Source organism: Pungitius pungitius, chromosome 6 (genome assembly GCF_949316345.1).
Source record: "Pungitius pungitius chromosome 6, fPunPun2.1, whole genome shotgun sequence".
Classification (NCBI taxonomy): Eukaryota; Metazoa; Chordata; class Actinopteri; order Perciformes; family Gasterosteidae; genus Pungitius; species Pungitius pungitius.
Genome location: NC_084905.1, coordinates 15,375,953 through 15,391,955, shown reverse-complemented (window position 1 = coordinate 15,391,955; position 16,003 = coordinate 15,375,953). Strand labels below are relative to the sequence as shown.

The 16,003-nt window shown below is 47.4% G+C and overlaps 1 protein-coding gene across 3 annotated transcripts; it reads left to right on the top strand.

Annotated features, from left to right (window-relative positions):
• The first annotated feature begins 923 nt into the window (after positions 1-923).
• zmp:0000001167 (protein phosphatase 1 regulatory subunit 12A) lies at positions 924-14,644 on the top strand. 3 transcript variants are annotated; one of them, XM_037450899.2, is made up of 25 exons: positions 924-1,277; positions 4,281-4,411; positions 5,141-5,259; positions 5,807-5,963; positions 6,076-6,220; positions 6,330-6,404; positions 6,528-6,607; positions 7,484-7,665; positions 7,776-7,885; positions 7,961-8,158; positions 8,279-8,361; positions 8,481-8,570; positions 8,752-8,853; positions 8,979-9,077; positions 9,166-9,256; positions 9,339-9,470; positions 9,564-9,666; positions 9,772-9,875; positions 9,983-10,042; positions 10,127-10,149; positions 10,243-10,297; positions 10,392-10,496; positions 11,529-11,579; positions 12,477-12,527; positions 13,308-14,644. In XM_037450899.2, exons 1-25 carry the CDS (start codon positions 1,002-1,004, stop codon positions 13,392-13,394), a joined length of 2,709 nt encoding a protein of 902 aa, XP_037306796.2. In that variant the 5' UTR covers positions 924-1,001; the 3' UTR covers positions 13,395-14,644. The 3 variants fall into 3 exon arrangements, with proteins under 3 accessions (XP_037306796.2, XP_037306795.2, XP_037306799.2); XM_037450898.2 differs by having other exon boundaries at positions 7,460-7,665; XM_037450902.2 differs by lacking the exon at positions 8,481-8,570 and having other exon boundaries at positions 7,460-7,665.
• The last annotated feature ends 1,359 nt before the right edge of the window (positions 14,645-16,003 follow it).

Sequence of the window (16,003 nt, the reverse complement as noted above, 5' to 3'; positions counted from 1 at the left end):
GTGAATACTCTGTTTTATAACATTGATCACATTTCTCAGAAAGAGCTGTGAGTTACGGAAAAAAGTCCGCGCAGAGAGAAAGGAACAGTACACATTAGTAACCGTGACCAAACAGTGAATCAAGGACTGGAGACGTTCCTGGGAGGCTTCCAGATACCACGGTTCCTAGAAAAATGACAAATAATCCCAGGGAATAATGTGGCTGCATGTCAGTAACTGAAGAGTACGTGAAGATATATGTATATTTATATCAAATTACTTAACTATTTAAAAAGTATTATTGATTTTTTTAATAGTTTTTGCCACAAAATCCTCCTGTAAAAAATTTAAAGCTGGAACATGTAATATTTTATTTTATATTGGTAGCATTGAAAAGATATTGGTAAAAAGGCTTTTTTGGTGTCCACGGGGGCAGTTTAGTTGTTGCAGCAGCACTGAAAAAGTACAGATAAACTGAAATTTAACACCAAGTAAAGACACGGTAGGTAAAGTGACGGTAGTAAGTAATGCTACGCTGTCAAATAGAGCATTTCCACTTGATCTTATAGCACCAAATATACATTGTGTGTCATCATTTATTGTAGTCGTTTGACTGCTCATCTGCCATGACCTACTTAGTCTTTAAGAAAATGACACCTGACATGTGTTTTCTTATATTGTTTTAAACTTGTTTTTTCATAATTTATTTTCTGGTTTCGTTCTGTCGGTCCTCGCCCTATCTAAAGCGTCATTGAACGTGTATTATTTCCTATTATTATAAGAAAATACACTGTCCCCTCCCATTGATATAGGAAAATCCGACCGGCCCCTGAAGGCAGCATTGCAGCCAAAAAGTTAGCTGTGAAGTTCACGGATTCTTTTAAAGAGAGCCTCCGCCAGGGGGCGCAGTCGGGTTGGCGGTGAGGGGTTGGGGGGGCGGGCTGGCAGGCTCAACGCAAACCGAACACTCCGCTTCTCCTCGCACCGTGAGCTGAATCCGTCCCCGGGACAGACAGGGGAAGATGGCGGCCACTGACCAATCCCGGTCCGAAGCTGCCAAACAGCGACGACAGGATCAGCTGCAGCGATGGCTGGGCTGGGAAACGGACCAGACGGGACCGGAGACCCGGGGAACTGCGAGCGGTTCCGGGACGCGGCGGGCGAAAGTCCGGTTCGCCCAAGGAGCCGTGTTCATGGCCGCCTGCTCCGCCGGAGACCGGGAGGAGGTGGCGGCGCTGCTCCGCCAGGGAGCCGACATCAACCACGCCAACATAGACGGGCTGACAGCGCTCCATCAGGTTGGTTGAAGTTCAAGTTCCCCCGTAAGTTAACGGCTTTTTTAATATGGCGAGTTTAACCGCCGCTAAACGTCGCTCAACTAGCGGCGTCGGTTCAACGTCCATCCGTTAATCATCCCCACTTCACTTATCTCATCTCAGCGTTAAACAGGAAGGGAAAATAACAATGGCAGTTTATTTTAAAGCTCGTTACAGTTAACGTGGCATTTGTTTACGTGGTAGTTTGTTACTCCGACCAGTAAATTACAGCCTTCTTCCTCTAGCGTTCGTTAGAAGACCTGTGGGGTGATGTTTAGGTCTCATGTGTCATTGTCATCATCGGATGATCAACACGTATTTATTGCTCCTTTCACAAAGGAGGATTGAACCTTCATTCGTGTTGCTTTGGCCGCTCTCTTTCTCGTCGAGCATGTCCCAGTCTTTAAGTCTCCCCCCCACCCCACCCCTTGACTTCAGTAATAACACGGAGGAACAAGCTGGACAACATCACTGTCACACAGGCCGTGGGTGATGCAGTGTTTCCTCTGCTTTTCTATGATGCCGAGTCAGGAACGCGCTCCTCGCGTCTTGGTCTTGACGTCCGAGAGCGATGCACGGCCACGTTAAGAAAAGAAGTCGTGCTTCTGATTTTCCTGCCCCGCTGGAGCCCAATTGTGGTTCGGCCTGTGCGTTTGAGCGGTGACGTCATGCTCGGAGATGATTGGTGCTTTCCCTAAAGCCAATTGTGTATGTGTGTGTGTGTGTGTGTTTGATGAAGTTACTTTCCCATAACGGGTTCCGATGACTAAGTGAGCAAGCTCCCCTGGATGTTGAGAGGGAGGGAGGGAGGGGGGGGGGTGCCCTACTTTGGTTGATCCACATCCCAGTGTGGTCCCTCTTCTGCCCTCCATCCCTTTATCCCCTGTTGCTCGTTGGTCGCCTGGCAACCAGTATTAAATATAGGCCCACACTCTCCAAACTTTCCATCCTCTCCATCCAAAGCCTTTCTGTCCTCTTCACTAGGCTTTTTCTATTTTTTTGCACCTCCCCATCTCCTCCTCTTCCTCCTCCTCCTCCTCCTCCTCCTCCTCCTCTTCACTCTGCCTTCCTTTCTCCTTCCCAATTCCCCATGGTGGGGACTTTAGGGATTTCGGATGAAGAAATGGAAAACATTCCTCAAACCACACAAACTGCTGTTGTCAAAAGCGATTTTCACAATGAGTCACTTGATGACCCAGCGAAGGACTCTGCTGGGAGGGTGTGTGTGTGTGTGTGTGTGTGTGTGTGTGTGTGTGTGTGTGTGTGTGTGTGTGTGTGTGTGTGTGTGTGTGTGTGTGTGTGTGTGTGTGTGTGTGTGTGTGTGTGTCCGTGCGCGTGTCCACCCTTGCGGCGGAGAGGGTGCGAGAAGTGCTGTCTGTTCATTCATCCAGCTTTGGAGCACCCACTTGTTCACAGGGACCCCCCCTCCCTCCCTCCCCCCCCCCGCACTGCCAGCAAGTGCTGCCTTTGACTTGCGAGGTTCCGGCTCTGCTTTGTAACACGAGCCTCATGGAAGGCCCTTAAAACAAGCCACGTTTTGTTTTGTTTTTCTCCCCAATTTACTGCCTGACTAATTTCTCTCTGCGATGAAGAGGCGGGAGACTTGTTGCAGCTTTGCGATTAGTTGACTGTCTCAAAGGCAAAGCCTCTTAGGTGGCTGAAGCAGGTGTGATCACAGACGCTTCCTGCTGGGACGACCCGCAGAGCAAGCCGAAGAGAGCGCCCTGGAACGCCGTCACATGAGGAATGTCATCCTTTTCTGAAGCAGATATGATCTCATCAGCTGTCAGTGATCAAATAGTGCGGTAAATAGTACGCACTCTAGCTGCACCTTTTTTTATTGTCTTTTACACACACACAGATTCATCTAAAAGTCCCTATTATCTCAGTTATGAATACATTTTTCTGGCTTATTTCTTTCTGTTTTAGAGCTATAACTGCTGGCTAAATATTTTAAGCCATGTTAGCGACTGGATTACAGGGCTGCAGGATCCCAGCACTTTATACCATTTCAATTAAATATTTAATTTTGTTTGTTATTCAAAAAAAGGAATATCACAATTCTTATTAATGCAATTATTGTCTGCAGTAATCTGTAATATTTTAGTGTTTCTTATATGAGCGGGAGGCTCATTATTCTTTCTCTTTAGGCTGATCTTTAGGTTTAGAGCTTGTTGCTAATGTATAGTAACTTTTAAAAATAATTTAATCAATAATTAAAGAATTAAACTTCTCGTTTCATGAACTGGAAAGAAACTACTGCTGTCGGTCATCTCTTAGTACATATAATGCTACTATACTACAAATACTATTGCAGACATCTCGCTCATTCTGTCTTGTTTTAGTTTGATCTCTCGTTACTAGTAAATTCCTAAAATATGTTGGTATTTCAAAAAGCCCCAAATAATCTTTTAGAGACTTTTTAAAGAATGATTTAATAACCATAGCGTTGTTGCAGTTGAAAATCTAAAGTACGCAGATCCTACCCTTTCTGAAGTTTTCCTTTCTCATAAGTATGAGGTGAAATTAAAGCAACATATTATAACATAATCCCAAGGCTTCTCATGGGATTCATCTCGGGACTGGTGTTCTATTACAATGGGATCTCGGCTCGACTTTGCTTCAGGAAAAGCGGCTGAATAGATCTGCTGTTTCACTGAAGCCACAAAAGGACTGTTTTGGAAAGTACTTGAGGGCTTTGAGCGGGCCACTTAACAGACCGTCATTACAAGTACACCTCGGCTCCAGCCTCAGCGCTTTAGATACATTTAATAGATTTTGGAAGTGTCTGCCGTTTTGACTTTCACAACAAACCAAGAAGAAGTGGGTCGAAGCTCTGACGGACTTGTGCTGTCTGGTTTCTGTTTGTGTGTGTGTGTGTGTGTGTGTGTTTTTTATGTGCATAGTGGGGATTCTCGTCGTCCTAAACGACCAACAATAAACCCTTGAAAGCAGTCATTCACATGCTTGTGTGTCCTTTGGCAGGCCTGCATTGATGAAAACGCTGAGATGGTGCAGTTTCTGGTGGAGAGCGGCAGTGACGTCAACAGAGGGGACAACGAGGGCTGGACTCCTCTGCACGCTGCGGCTTCCTGCGGCTTCATCCAGATCACTAAGTGAGTGATGCCCACCATTTAGCTAAACTAAAGTATTCACCCCTTTCTGATCTCTTATTGTGTTGCATTACAACCTTGGATTTATATATCGGACCTGCGTACAATTCGAAGGAAGTGCAAAGGACAGTTACCTCTGGAAGTCACACAATTGGTTAAATACAGTCCAGCTGTGTGCAATCTGTCACATGATCTGCGTATGTATAGGCTTGTCCTTAACGACCCCGGAGTCTGCAGCACCACTAAGCGAGAGGCGCCACGAAGACCGAGGTCCTCTCAGATCAGGGTTAGGATGCAAAAAAAAAAAAAACTGAACTTCCACTGTACAACTAAATCAATTAATACAAAATAAAGGGAAACATGGCACAACAACAGACCCGCTGAGAGGGGCTGCCCACCGGCACACACAGACCGGGCAAGGAAGGGCATTCATGAGAGAGACATCAAAAGAGACAGAAAAACCCCCTCCATAGCAGAGATGTGTCCAAATGATCACCCGAGGGCCTGCTTGACCCTAAACTGTCCCAGCTATTTTAATGGAATGTCTTGAGTCCTCAAAATCCCTTCTTCCAAACTCCAAATGTGTTCCAAGCATTTTCACTTTATTTTTTTGTGTTTTTGTAAAAACTGATTTATCGGAGCCTCTTTTTGAATAAAAAACATTTCATGCTCAACTCCACACTGTAAGCCGGCTGCCTGTGTGGTTTAATACCCTTTTAATATTATTTAAAGGTACCTGATAGAGCACGGCGCTCATGTCGGAGCGGTGAACAGTGAAGGAGAGCTTCCTCTGGACGTGGCCACAGAAGACACCATGGAGAGACTTCTCAAAGGCGAAATCAAGAAACAAGGTGAGAAATCGCGACGTCGACCTGAGCTCTTCCACTCCAGAAGGTCAGATGCTGCGTCCGCTTTGTCCTATTGAGACAACAGTATATTGTATGCAGGTGTGCCTGTCATTTTGATGAAGCAGATGAGTGGAGGCGGAAGTCTTTACCTAAAGGGGCTTTTATCTGCCTCACTGTATATTCCATGTGGTTTGAATGAGTGGTTCCCACCACCAAGGGGAATAAATCAGGAACTCACTCTGAGTGGAAAAAATCATGTCCATAAATGCCCAAAACCTGCTCTGCATTTTTGTCCTGTTACAAATGTTCACGTTTGAAGCACGCATCTCGCTCAGAGAAGACACAAATAGGCAGGGGAAAGGAGGACGGGGTCACTGTGCAACAGAGGGTTCAAGCTTATGTCCTTGAGCACTGTCAACTATCAAGCAGCGCATATCACACATGGCAAATCTAAGAAATGATTATGAGTTTGAATATTAATGCAGTTGTCTGTTGCTGACACTGTTCACTTGAACATTGAACATATGTATATCCCACGTGTGCACCACAGCAATCGATGTGGACATGGCCCGGAAGGAGGAGGAGAGGGTCATGCTGCAGGACGCCACGGCGGTGCTGGCGGGCGGAGGCACCCTCACACCTCACCCGAACACCAAAGCGACCGCTCTGCACGTCGCTGCTGCCAAAGGTTACATCGAAGTCCTGAAGTGAGAATCCGTCCACCCGCCGGGGCACATCATCTGGTAGCGCAAACGCACCCAAACCCCCCCCCCCCCCCTCGACCTCCCGTGGCTGTTCCTCACCCGTTCCTCTCCTCAGGGTGCTGTTACAGTGCGGGGTGGACGTGGACAGCGGGGACATCGACGGGTGGACGCCGCTGCACGCGGCAGCTCACTGGGGGCAGGAGGAGGTGTGCTCCCTGCTGGCCGACCACATGTGCGACATGACGGCCGTCAACAACGTGGTGAGCTGCGAGGCGAAGCGACCTTTTGCCCGGGCCTAAGCCGTTATGTAAATGCCGTGCTTTTTGTTTTTGCGGCGTGACTAACAATGCGGCGCGAATGCCCTTGTAGGGCCAAACACCTCTAGATGTTGCGGACGAGAAACTCGCGGACGCCCTGGAGGAGCTGCAGAAGAAGCAGAAGGCGGTGAGTGGGCCTTTCGCGCGACGCTCCACAACTATCTCGCTAAGTTAGATAAACCCGATATGATTGATGGTTTTACAGCGGCAAATGTTCTCTGTGTTTATACGTGTTTATATTTCTCTTCAGTTACGTAGCGAGAAAGAGAAACAGACTCCTGTTATTGAGATTGGACCGCAGATCTCCATGGTACCGGTTCGTACACGCAGGTCAGTGCCAGCGTGTTGGTGTGCGAGCATGTGTTTGTGTGTGTTTGTGGGCACACGCTACGCTGTTCCTCAGCAGATTCCCAGTAATCCCAGTACCAGTAGTTTGCATGCAGGTGTGATGTTAGCATTCCTTTGAACCGCGGTGCATTCATCCAATCACATTAGAGCGGATGGATGTAGTTTGCGGAGTGTGACACCGTGTAAATACAGAATGCTAAATGTTACTGTTTAATTTGGATAAATGAATACAAAAAGTTTAAAAAAAGGATATAAATACCTAAAAACTCACAATCCATAAATAGTCATTGAAGAATAGGAGGAAGAAAAAAGGCTAATAAAATTCAAATAAAAATAAATAAACTAATAAACTAGAGATCTTACAATATAGAGGTCTACAATACTGATAAAATCATCCATCACAGTATATGCAATATATTATAATTGTCTGCAAATATTTAAATTAACCAAGCAAATTAAATGAAGAAGAATTAGATGATTTAGATCTGACAGATCTAAAGAGTTTCTTTACAAAGAAGCCTGACTTTAAGTATTGTATATTTACCAGGGATAAGCTCTAAAATAATCATTTCAGCATGAAAAAAATAAGAAATCGTAGCCAACTAGAAACAATCTGGTCAAGACCAAATTAGCTGATAGAGCTACACGGTGATCCAGTGATAAGACAGCAGTGCTACACCCTGCATCCCAGAGAGTGACCCACTGTCTCACCCACTGATGTGATGACCGGCGCATGCTCGCTCTAATTGGCTGCCCGTGGGAATGTTTGCCCTCACTGATCAGCTCCCCGCATGCCACCTGTTGTTCCACCCCACCTTGGCCCCGCCCCTGCAGGACTTCTATCTCTCGTATGAGCAGCAAAGAGAAGATCTGCCTCCACGAGCGGGAGAAGCACCCACCTCCTGCCCTGCAGGGCAGCCCGGCCGAGGACGAGGAGGAGGAAGGGCCGACGGGACAGAGCCAGCCTCAGAGCCAGGGGAAGGCCTCCAGCAGCTCCAGCTCGGAGGAGGAGAGCGAGTCGGAGAGCGACGCGGAGTCGGGTGAGAGGAGCTGCCCTCCCGTGGAGTCCGGGTTATGAGGCCCAAGTGAGGAGATGCGTTCTGTTTCACTGACGGGCATCTTTTAATGGAGGGGTTTCTGATCTTTGCAGAAAAAGCAAAAAACCGAGAGCTTATTAATAACTTGAACAACAAACGCAACACCACCAGCCTGCTCCCTACCTCCGTGCCAACGAGCACCGCAGCCGGCCCAGAGAAAAAGGTAACGTCGAGCGCTTGCTTTCGCCCCGTGACGACAACGAGCAAAAGAGGTTGATGAGTCCTGCCGTCTCTGTAGCAGGAGCCGGGCAAGCCCCCGGCCCCCGAGGCCCCGGGCTCCTGGAGGACCTCTCTGAGGAAGGCGGGCAGCTCGACGACTCTGGGCTCAGCCGGACTGTCCGAATCCAGCCAGGACCCCAGCAGGCCTCCAGACACTCTGCTGGGCATGAGCCGCTCCGCCTCCAGTCCCCGCCTGAGCTCCGAGGCCGACGCCAAGGTGCTCGCACGATTCCAGCGGTCATGCACCCGTGAAACCAGCCGAATAAAAGGCTTCTTGGATTTAAACAACAACAAAAAAAAAAGCAAGTGATGAACCGGTCTCACCCGTTGTCCTCAGGAGCCGCGGCTCGCCCGGGTCCCGCCCATCCCGACACGGAGACTCCTCAGCATCCCGGACAGCAGCTCTGACAACTCCAACAGGTGGGCCGGCGCTCCCGGGTGCGTCTGCGCTTGTGAAACCAGTGTCTGTTTTTCGGAGTCACTGCATATGTGTCCTTGTCCCCCCCCTCTCCCCCCGCCCCTTTTCTGTCTCCCCTCAGTTGGCTAAGTCGTAGCTCCTCTTACACCCGGCGCCTTCATAGTCAATCAGTGAATGATTTCACTAGTTCCACCCCCTCTTTGCTTCACAGGTCAGTCGTGCTGCTCACTGCCTGACTCGTATTTGTTTGCTGTCTCGTTATTGTGTTATTTTTGTTGTTGCTTTGTCACAGCTAACCGTGTTCCCCCAGCAGTGAGTACTAATGTGTGTGTGTGTGTGTGTGGCTGTGAAAGCTGTCTTTGTTACTGATAAGCTTTGCCTTGTTATTTAAGCTCATCTTATGGAAAAAGACTGGACGACCCCACCGTGACCTCAGCAAGCACAGGACCCAGCTCCGCTGGACTCAGCCGCCTTAATAGTGTCTCGTCCCAGAGGTCTTTTTACTTTTACATTCACTTTCCAATTCATTTGCCTAACTTGTCTGAAAGATCAGTTGACCATCTCTTACCTTCCCCCCCCCTTCCCACACCCCCCTCCGCCCTGCTCCTCTCTCTATTAGACTTTCTCAGGAACAGACAGAAAAGAAGGATCGGCCTGCTGTCACCACCACCTCCAACTCTCAGAGCTCAGGAGAACAGGAGGCCAAGCAGAGGCGCAAGTGAGTCAACGTGGTGTGTGTGTCTGTGTGTGTTTGCGCATGCTTGTGTTGGCACTGCGTGGAATCTAAAGGTGCGTGACTTGTGTAGATCGTATCTGACGCCAGTGCGGGACGAGGAAGCCGAGGCACAGAGGAAGGCTCGCTCTAGACATGCACGGCAGTCCCGCCGCTCCACTCAGGTACAAACCGCACCACGTCCACAGAGGCACTTGTATTTTGTGAGTCTGGTACATAACACGGGTTTTCTTTTTTTACATCAAGGGGGTGACGCTAACGGATCTGCAGGAGGCAGAGAAGACGATGAAGACGGACAGCAAAGTGAGAGAAAAGAAGGAGGAGGAGGAGGAGAAGGAAAAAGAGAAGGAGGCGAAAGCGAGGAAGGGAGAGGAGGGGGTGAGAGCCACATATCACAGTTATAGCCCCGTGCCGGCCGCTCTTACGTAACGCCATGTGACATCACAGAGCAGGGTGGTACTGTGTTTGCAGGAAGTCAGCTGGAGGTCTCGCATCGCCAGTCTGCAGAAGTCCGACCTGCTGGGTCTCACGCAGCCCGCTGGCACGCCCCGCCCTCAGACCCAGGACAGGAGAGGTACACGCCTCGGCGTCCCTAATCCAACAGGACGTTCGGCTTGACAATGAGTCGGTGGAACATTTGATTTTACTCATAAACGACTGCTGTCTGGCTTCGTTCCAGTCGTTGAGGCCAGCACAGGGGAGAGCGAGACCGAGCGATGGGCCAGGGAACGCAGGGAGAGGAGACAAGCTCGGGCCAGAAGGAAGGCACAGAGGACCGGGGAGGTAAACAATGTATAAAGTCTAAAGAAATACAAGGAAAATAACAGCCACATTGTTACTTGACCGCAGCATCTGATAAGGGCACATTATGGTGTCTGTGTCATCGGCAGAGTGATGACAATTATCCCAGTGGAGAGGAAGAGGTCTCAAGCAGTGGGCTGGATCCACAGGTGTGTGTGTGTTTTTTATATTATATACCGTAGCGGTAAGATACCAGACGTAACTTGTTCTCTCCTCCTCTTCTCTGCTTACAGACGAACCAACACTTGAGTTCCAGGTATGAATTCTTTTGTTCGAGTAGCCCTCCATCTTCATTCTGCCACCAAAGTCTCATTGACAGCCGTGTCTCTGATCTCTGCTCCACCACCAGGTCCTTAAACGACTGCACCCAGGGAGCAGTCTCCGACGGCAAGGATTTTAAGAAGGTCAGCCAACGGAACCGATGCGGGGACAATTCCAAAAAGTTGTTTTTCCCGTTTGTCCCACTCGTTGACTGCTGTTTGTTTGTTTGCGTGTCAGTTGTTCGAGGACGTCTCCAGAGAAAATAGTCAGCTCCAGTCTCAACTGCAGGACACCCAGAGGATTATCAGTCAGACCAGGTTGGATCTGGAAAAGGCCACACAGGTGACAAAACACACACACACACATTTCTTATCTTGACCCAAATCAAAACCGCTCCTAGCCTAATCCTAACTGTCATTGTAACATGGCGCATGCAGAAGCATTTGAAAGTGATCAGTGATCAACAGGTTATATAGAATAACTATTATGGTTAAATTAATTAATTAAATACACCGACACCTCAAACTTTATTTTGTTGATCCAAAATAGTATATTTAACGATTGAAACCAACCACACATTCTTTCCGTGGTGTGTGACGCTCTCAGGTCGTCATGTGATCGCGATATCTCTGGAAGGAATCACTTCCTCAAATTTTGCACAAATGTTAACTTTGATTTTAACGTAAAGAAAAAAATGATCCGATATTGAATTTTGGTGATCGAAGGCCATGCTCACTTTGACCTCACAAAACGAAGAATTTATATGTTTATTTGTACAATTTTACACCGTTGTCTGGTGGGTTGAAGTGATGACACTGGATGTAAACTTTGCTGGTTTGCGTAGGCACAGAACCGTGAGCATTCCAGCTGCTGCTTAGCTTTGTCTAAAGGTAACTTCAGTCTCTTGACTCTAGTCAAATAATAGGGAGCCATCGCTCATCCCTGGATACACAAATGAACCAGTAATTCTAGTAGATTTGGATCTAGGTTTAATCTGTCTTGTCCGACAACCTTTTTGAAGAAATGCAGCTTTGCTTTCATCTTTGCACTCGGGAGTTCTGCCTCTATAGCCTTACTTGGTCTGGTATGACTAGTAGCTGATAGTGGCTAATGTTAGCTAATGTTAGCGAACATAAACAATGTTGTGTAACGGACTTTTGCAACTTCATGACTACTTTACCATCATCCTTTCACTGTAGACACAGGGATTGTTGTCGCGCTTAAATTGGAAATACACATGAGCAGAGAGACATCTGCACCTAAATGTTCCAAACTGAACTTTAACATTTACAACCTTTTTCTTTACAACCTTTTATGCACACGGGCAGTGTTTTGCACGATGGGGTTAACGCTTTTGTCGCTTTTGTCCAACAGAGGCAGGAGCGCTTCACTGACTGTTCAGCCCTGCTGGACCTGGAGAGAAAGGTAACGCATCCCCACCGATGGCGCTAGTGGTTGTTCTCTGCACACGTGAATGAAAGGGTGTGCACCGCGGCTAACCTCTCATCGCCCACCACCAAACTGAGAGTGCTATGCGCTCACGGACTGCTTGTGGTTGCGGTGACTCGCGCTTTTTATTACTTTCTTTTGTCTTTCTCCATACCACCACGGAGTGCCTGCTGACTCCTAGCTCACTACTATTAAGCAGCCCCCACTAGGGATGGCACAGCGGAGTGTGTCTCCAACCCCTGCACTTTACAGTGTGTTTTAACTACCAAGCGTGCACACACGGTGTGTTTGGCTACCTGCTAACAGCTAGTGGAACCACCAAGACACAAGCTGCTGGGTGCATGGCCGTGGCCATTTGGTTGCAAACCTCACTGCTTGTTTTATTTTTTAAGAGTTCGAGTGAAGTGTATTTTTACATCTGTTCTTATAAATCGTTGGTTTTCCTACATGAGTGGTTGTAAGTCGGCTCACTTTTTTTGTGCGATTTGTTGGGCGACTCACTGACATAAATACAATCACACACACCGCTGGCTTTGCAGTTTGAATGCAGTGTTTTTTTTGTTTTGTGACACCCTGCGTCTAGACTGGGTGCGGGGCGGGTTTGTTGCTCTGTAGTGGTTCTTGCAGACGTACCTGGTGGACATCCGCACTCCACTGAGTGCACCTCTTAAAGTTATCTTTGTTGCTTTGACTGCCTCACGACCGCCACCCCTGCTATCTGTTGATGCTCTCTTCCCCCCCCCCCCCCCTCTCCTCCTCATCCCACTTAAAACCACTTTCTCACCTGCTGTCACTGACCTTGTGTGGTCCTTCTTCCTCCCTTCACCCCCCCCTCTCTCCCACACACTCTGCCTCACGTTCCCCTGGCATCAGGACCGCAGGATGTTGGAGCGTCGGATGGCCGAGCTGGACGAAGAGCTGAAGGTGAGGAGACGAGTCCTTATCACGGCCCGCAGACACTTTGCATGCTTCTGCTTGATTAGCTTGGCTTTAGCTTGTGCAGGCAGCAGTGTTGTGGAGGAACACGGTAGAGATGTTTAATGCAGTAGGCGCCCGCTCTCGACCTTTGTTTTCAGTGGGTGTGATGTTTTCTGTTACATGTCATTACTGTGGTTGTCTTTCGCATTAATGGATGTTTCTGTTTGTCTACCGAACAACTACCTCGAACCCATCTGATCTCTGCGCTCTCACAATTTTCTCTCATAATTGTCTGACGTCTCCAGTAATACAGAATGAATAGGTAAAGTCCTTTTCTCTAAAGGAGTTTTTCAGTATTTTGGGAAATATGCTATTGATTCCACTTGGCTGGCCGCTGCTTAGCTTAGTTAGTGTAGCGTGAAGACTTGAATCAAAGAGAGACCGCCATTTGAGGGGCCGTCTGAAGGTAAATTCAAACCCTGTGAAGTGGGGAGCAATCAATCATACCTGGATCTTCATATTTACTGTATAGAAACTAGTGTTGTTGACAAAGCAGATAAACATATTTAAATGTCTAACCAACTGATCAAAACTTGTATTCAACATGAATTATGTGTCCGGCCTCCTTTTTAAGTTGTGTGGTGATAGCTTTGTTAGCACCATTTATTAATACGAATAGATTGTCAATCTAAAAGTAAAAACTACCTATAGAGGGTAATCCTAACATCCATAAATCAAACTGTTTTTTATATTTTGTTGTAATGCACGCATAATTGTTACCACCAGGTTCTGGTTGATTTGAGAGCCGACAACCAGCGTCTAAAAGATGAAAATGGAGCACTGATCCGTGTCATCAGCAAACTCTCCAAATAGGCGGAGAGAGAGCGAGAGAGAGAGAGCGAGAGAGAGAGACACACAGACCAGGGAACCCCCTCCCCCTCCCGCCATCCATCCCTCCCTCTCTCCCTGCTTCCACACATTCCTCCAAGTGCCAAAGAGTGAGAGAAAGAGGGAGGGGGGGCGAGAGAAGTGGCAGAATGTCCTATGTACATGAACACCACAGCTTGACTTGGATTGTGATGCCTCTATGAGAACAGCTGGAGTGGATTTGTGTGCCATTTGTTAAAAGAAGACCTGCAGCACGGAGGCCTGTGACCGGTCAGAGGCTCCCACAGTAGCAGCAACAGCCCGAATGCCCACAGCTGGTGCCCCACACAAACCCATCTACTACGACTGTGCATCAGGGGAACACTAACGTGCACACACATTCCTATGCGTGCATCACATACTTCCTCCATGCACATTAAATGAGCGCACAAGGCAGCTTTGGCCTTAAAGCTCCCACTTTGTGTTTTTTTTTTTTGTGAACACAGTCACGTCACAAATTCACGAATTTACCCTTATCACAGTTTAAATCTTAACGTGTTGTCAAGCAGTAAAGGTGTTGATGAAATTCAAGTTTTGTCTTTTCTTTTCCTTGTTTTTTTTAATGGCTGTATAAAAGATGTCTGGCTCTGTCTTTACATTCAGCATCGTCCTGCCGACAGAGGGGAGCCCACTGAACTCTGTCGGCTTGTTTGGCCTCCCCATCCGAGTGTTTGAACCCACCTACCTCTCCACCTATGCACTTCCCCACATACATTTTTGTTTTTGTGACCACAGACACACTTGATGTTCTTAAAAAAAAAAATGACGGCAGAACCAGGTCGGTCGACCACAGCACTTTACTCCTTTGCAAAGCAATAGAAGATGTGCGACGCTTTGCCTGTCCGCCACACAGACAAACTTACTTCAGAGCAGCGACCTCTCACTACTCGGAGCGTTAACCATAGCTGAAGGTCAAAGGTCATTGCACACTTATACCAATTGCTGTTGTGTCAAAGCCTTATGCTATGGATTGTTTCAAATATTACCATTGATAAATATATTATTTTCATAGTTTGTCATTGTGAATTCCTCTCTTACAATGGATCATGGTGATGTATATTATATGTGTATAAATATTAGTCTTGAATAATCCGCCCCTCTGAAGTAAAATACCATGTAGCTTTTCTTCACATGTTGGTTTTTCTAATATATTGAATGGATGTCTGCACCCTAATAAAAACAAGTGTTTGTAGAGACTTCCTGGTTATTATGTACACTGCATGTCGTATTCACTGTAACCGGTTTGTTGAGTCAACATCACATTGAGCTCTAACAAGGATGTAGCCTCCTAATGTTGCTTCCCTCCATAACAGCGAATCCTCCTCAGAGTCCCTTCTCGTTATTCATGTCGCGACCAATGGAGTCATCGAATGAGCGGTCCTCGGCTTGTTTCACCCGCTTTGTATCATCCCTGCCTATACAGTCGTTCCGGTTGCCAGATGTCCTTCATCACCGGGGAGGGGGGGGGGGGGGGGGAAGAAAAAAAAACGAGGAGCAGAACAGCTGCAACACAGTGAGCATAACAGAGGAAACGGAGGGTTACAGATGTCTTTACAGTATGTGGGGACTGTTACATTCCTCTACTGATGCTCCCAGGTGGACTGTTCATCATGGAGGTGCTCCACTGACATGATGGTCACTGACTGCTGGATAAGAGCTCCGTAGACACCCCTCCCCTCCCCGTTGTGTTTTTGAGCTCTTGTCTTGGACTGACGTGTGGTTAATACCAGTCATCCATCTGTTGGTCTCATCTGAGAGAGCAGAGAGATGGACCCACTGTCCTGCAGGGTAGAAAGGCCGGACAAGCTGCGCTCCTAATAAGGAAGGGCAGGCCGGCTGCCTCTGTAAATATCCCTCAGGTCTGAGAAAGACAAGAGGAAGGGAGCTAGGGGAGGAAGAGGGAAGCGGATGGATTGCAGCCTTATATGGACAAAGCACTTATTTTCCCAGGGTTTGTAGCTCTGACCCGCGGCGGGTTGCCAGACGCTTCGGAGGCAGCTCCTCAGCGCCACCAGGCGGTGAAACTAACGGAATGCTACAGAAAAGACTGAAGAAGGTGGAAAGGGAACATTGTATATGCATTTATACCCTGATTTTCAAACTCTCAAATTAAGATATTTTTACTATTATTACTCTATATAACAAGAGGACTCAATTTAAATTCCGACAGTAAATTGTTTTTCCCCAAAAGAAAGCAGGGAGCTACAACGGATCATACAATAGTAATAATACATGTTTATTCATATTTTATTTCTACTAAGCTTTGAAAAACCGATCTGATGAGTGCTTAAACTTTCTCGTGGGGAAAGTATCCCTGCATACTGGTTGGCTTTTAAGACAACAGAAGTTAAGTGTTCTCACCAGAGAGACCTACAGTAGCCTTCTAGCAGGTTTACATCTCTTAAGAGGCTTTACTTTGGCTTTTATCCCAAACGAATGCATTTCGTGGGTGACAAATGATTGTATAAATTGGTCTCGGTGAGGAGTACAATAAAAGGGCCAACAGCAAAAAGGTAAAATGTGAGGTGAGCAGACTGGTAAGCCGAGAGGACAAG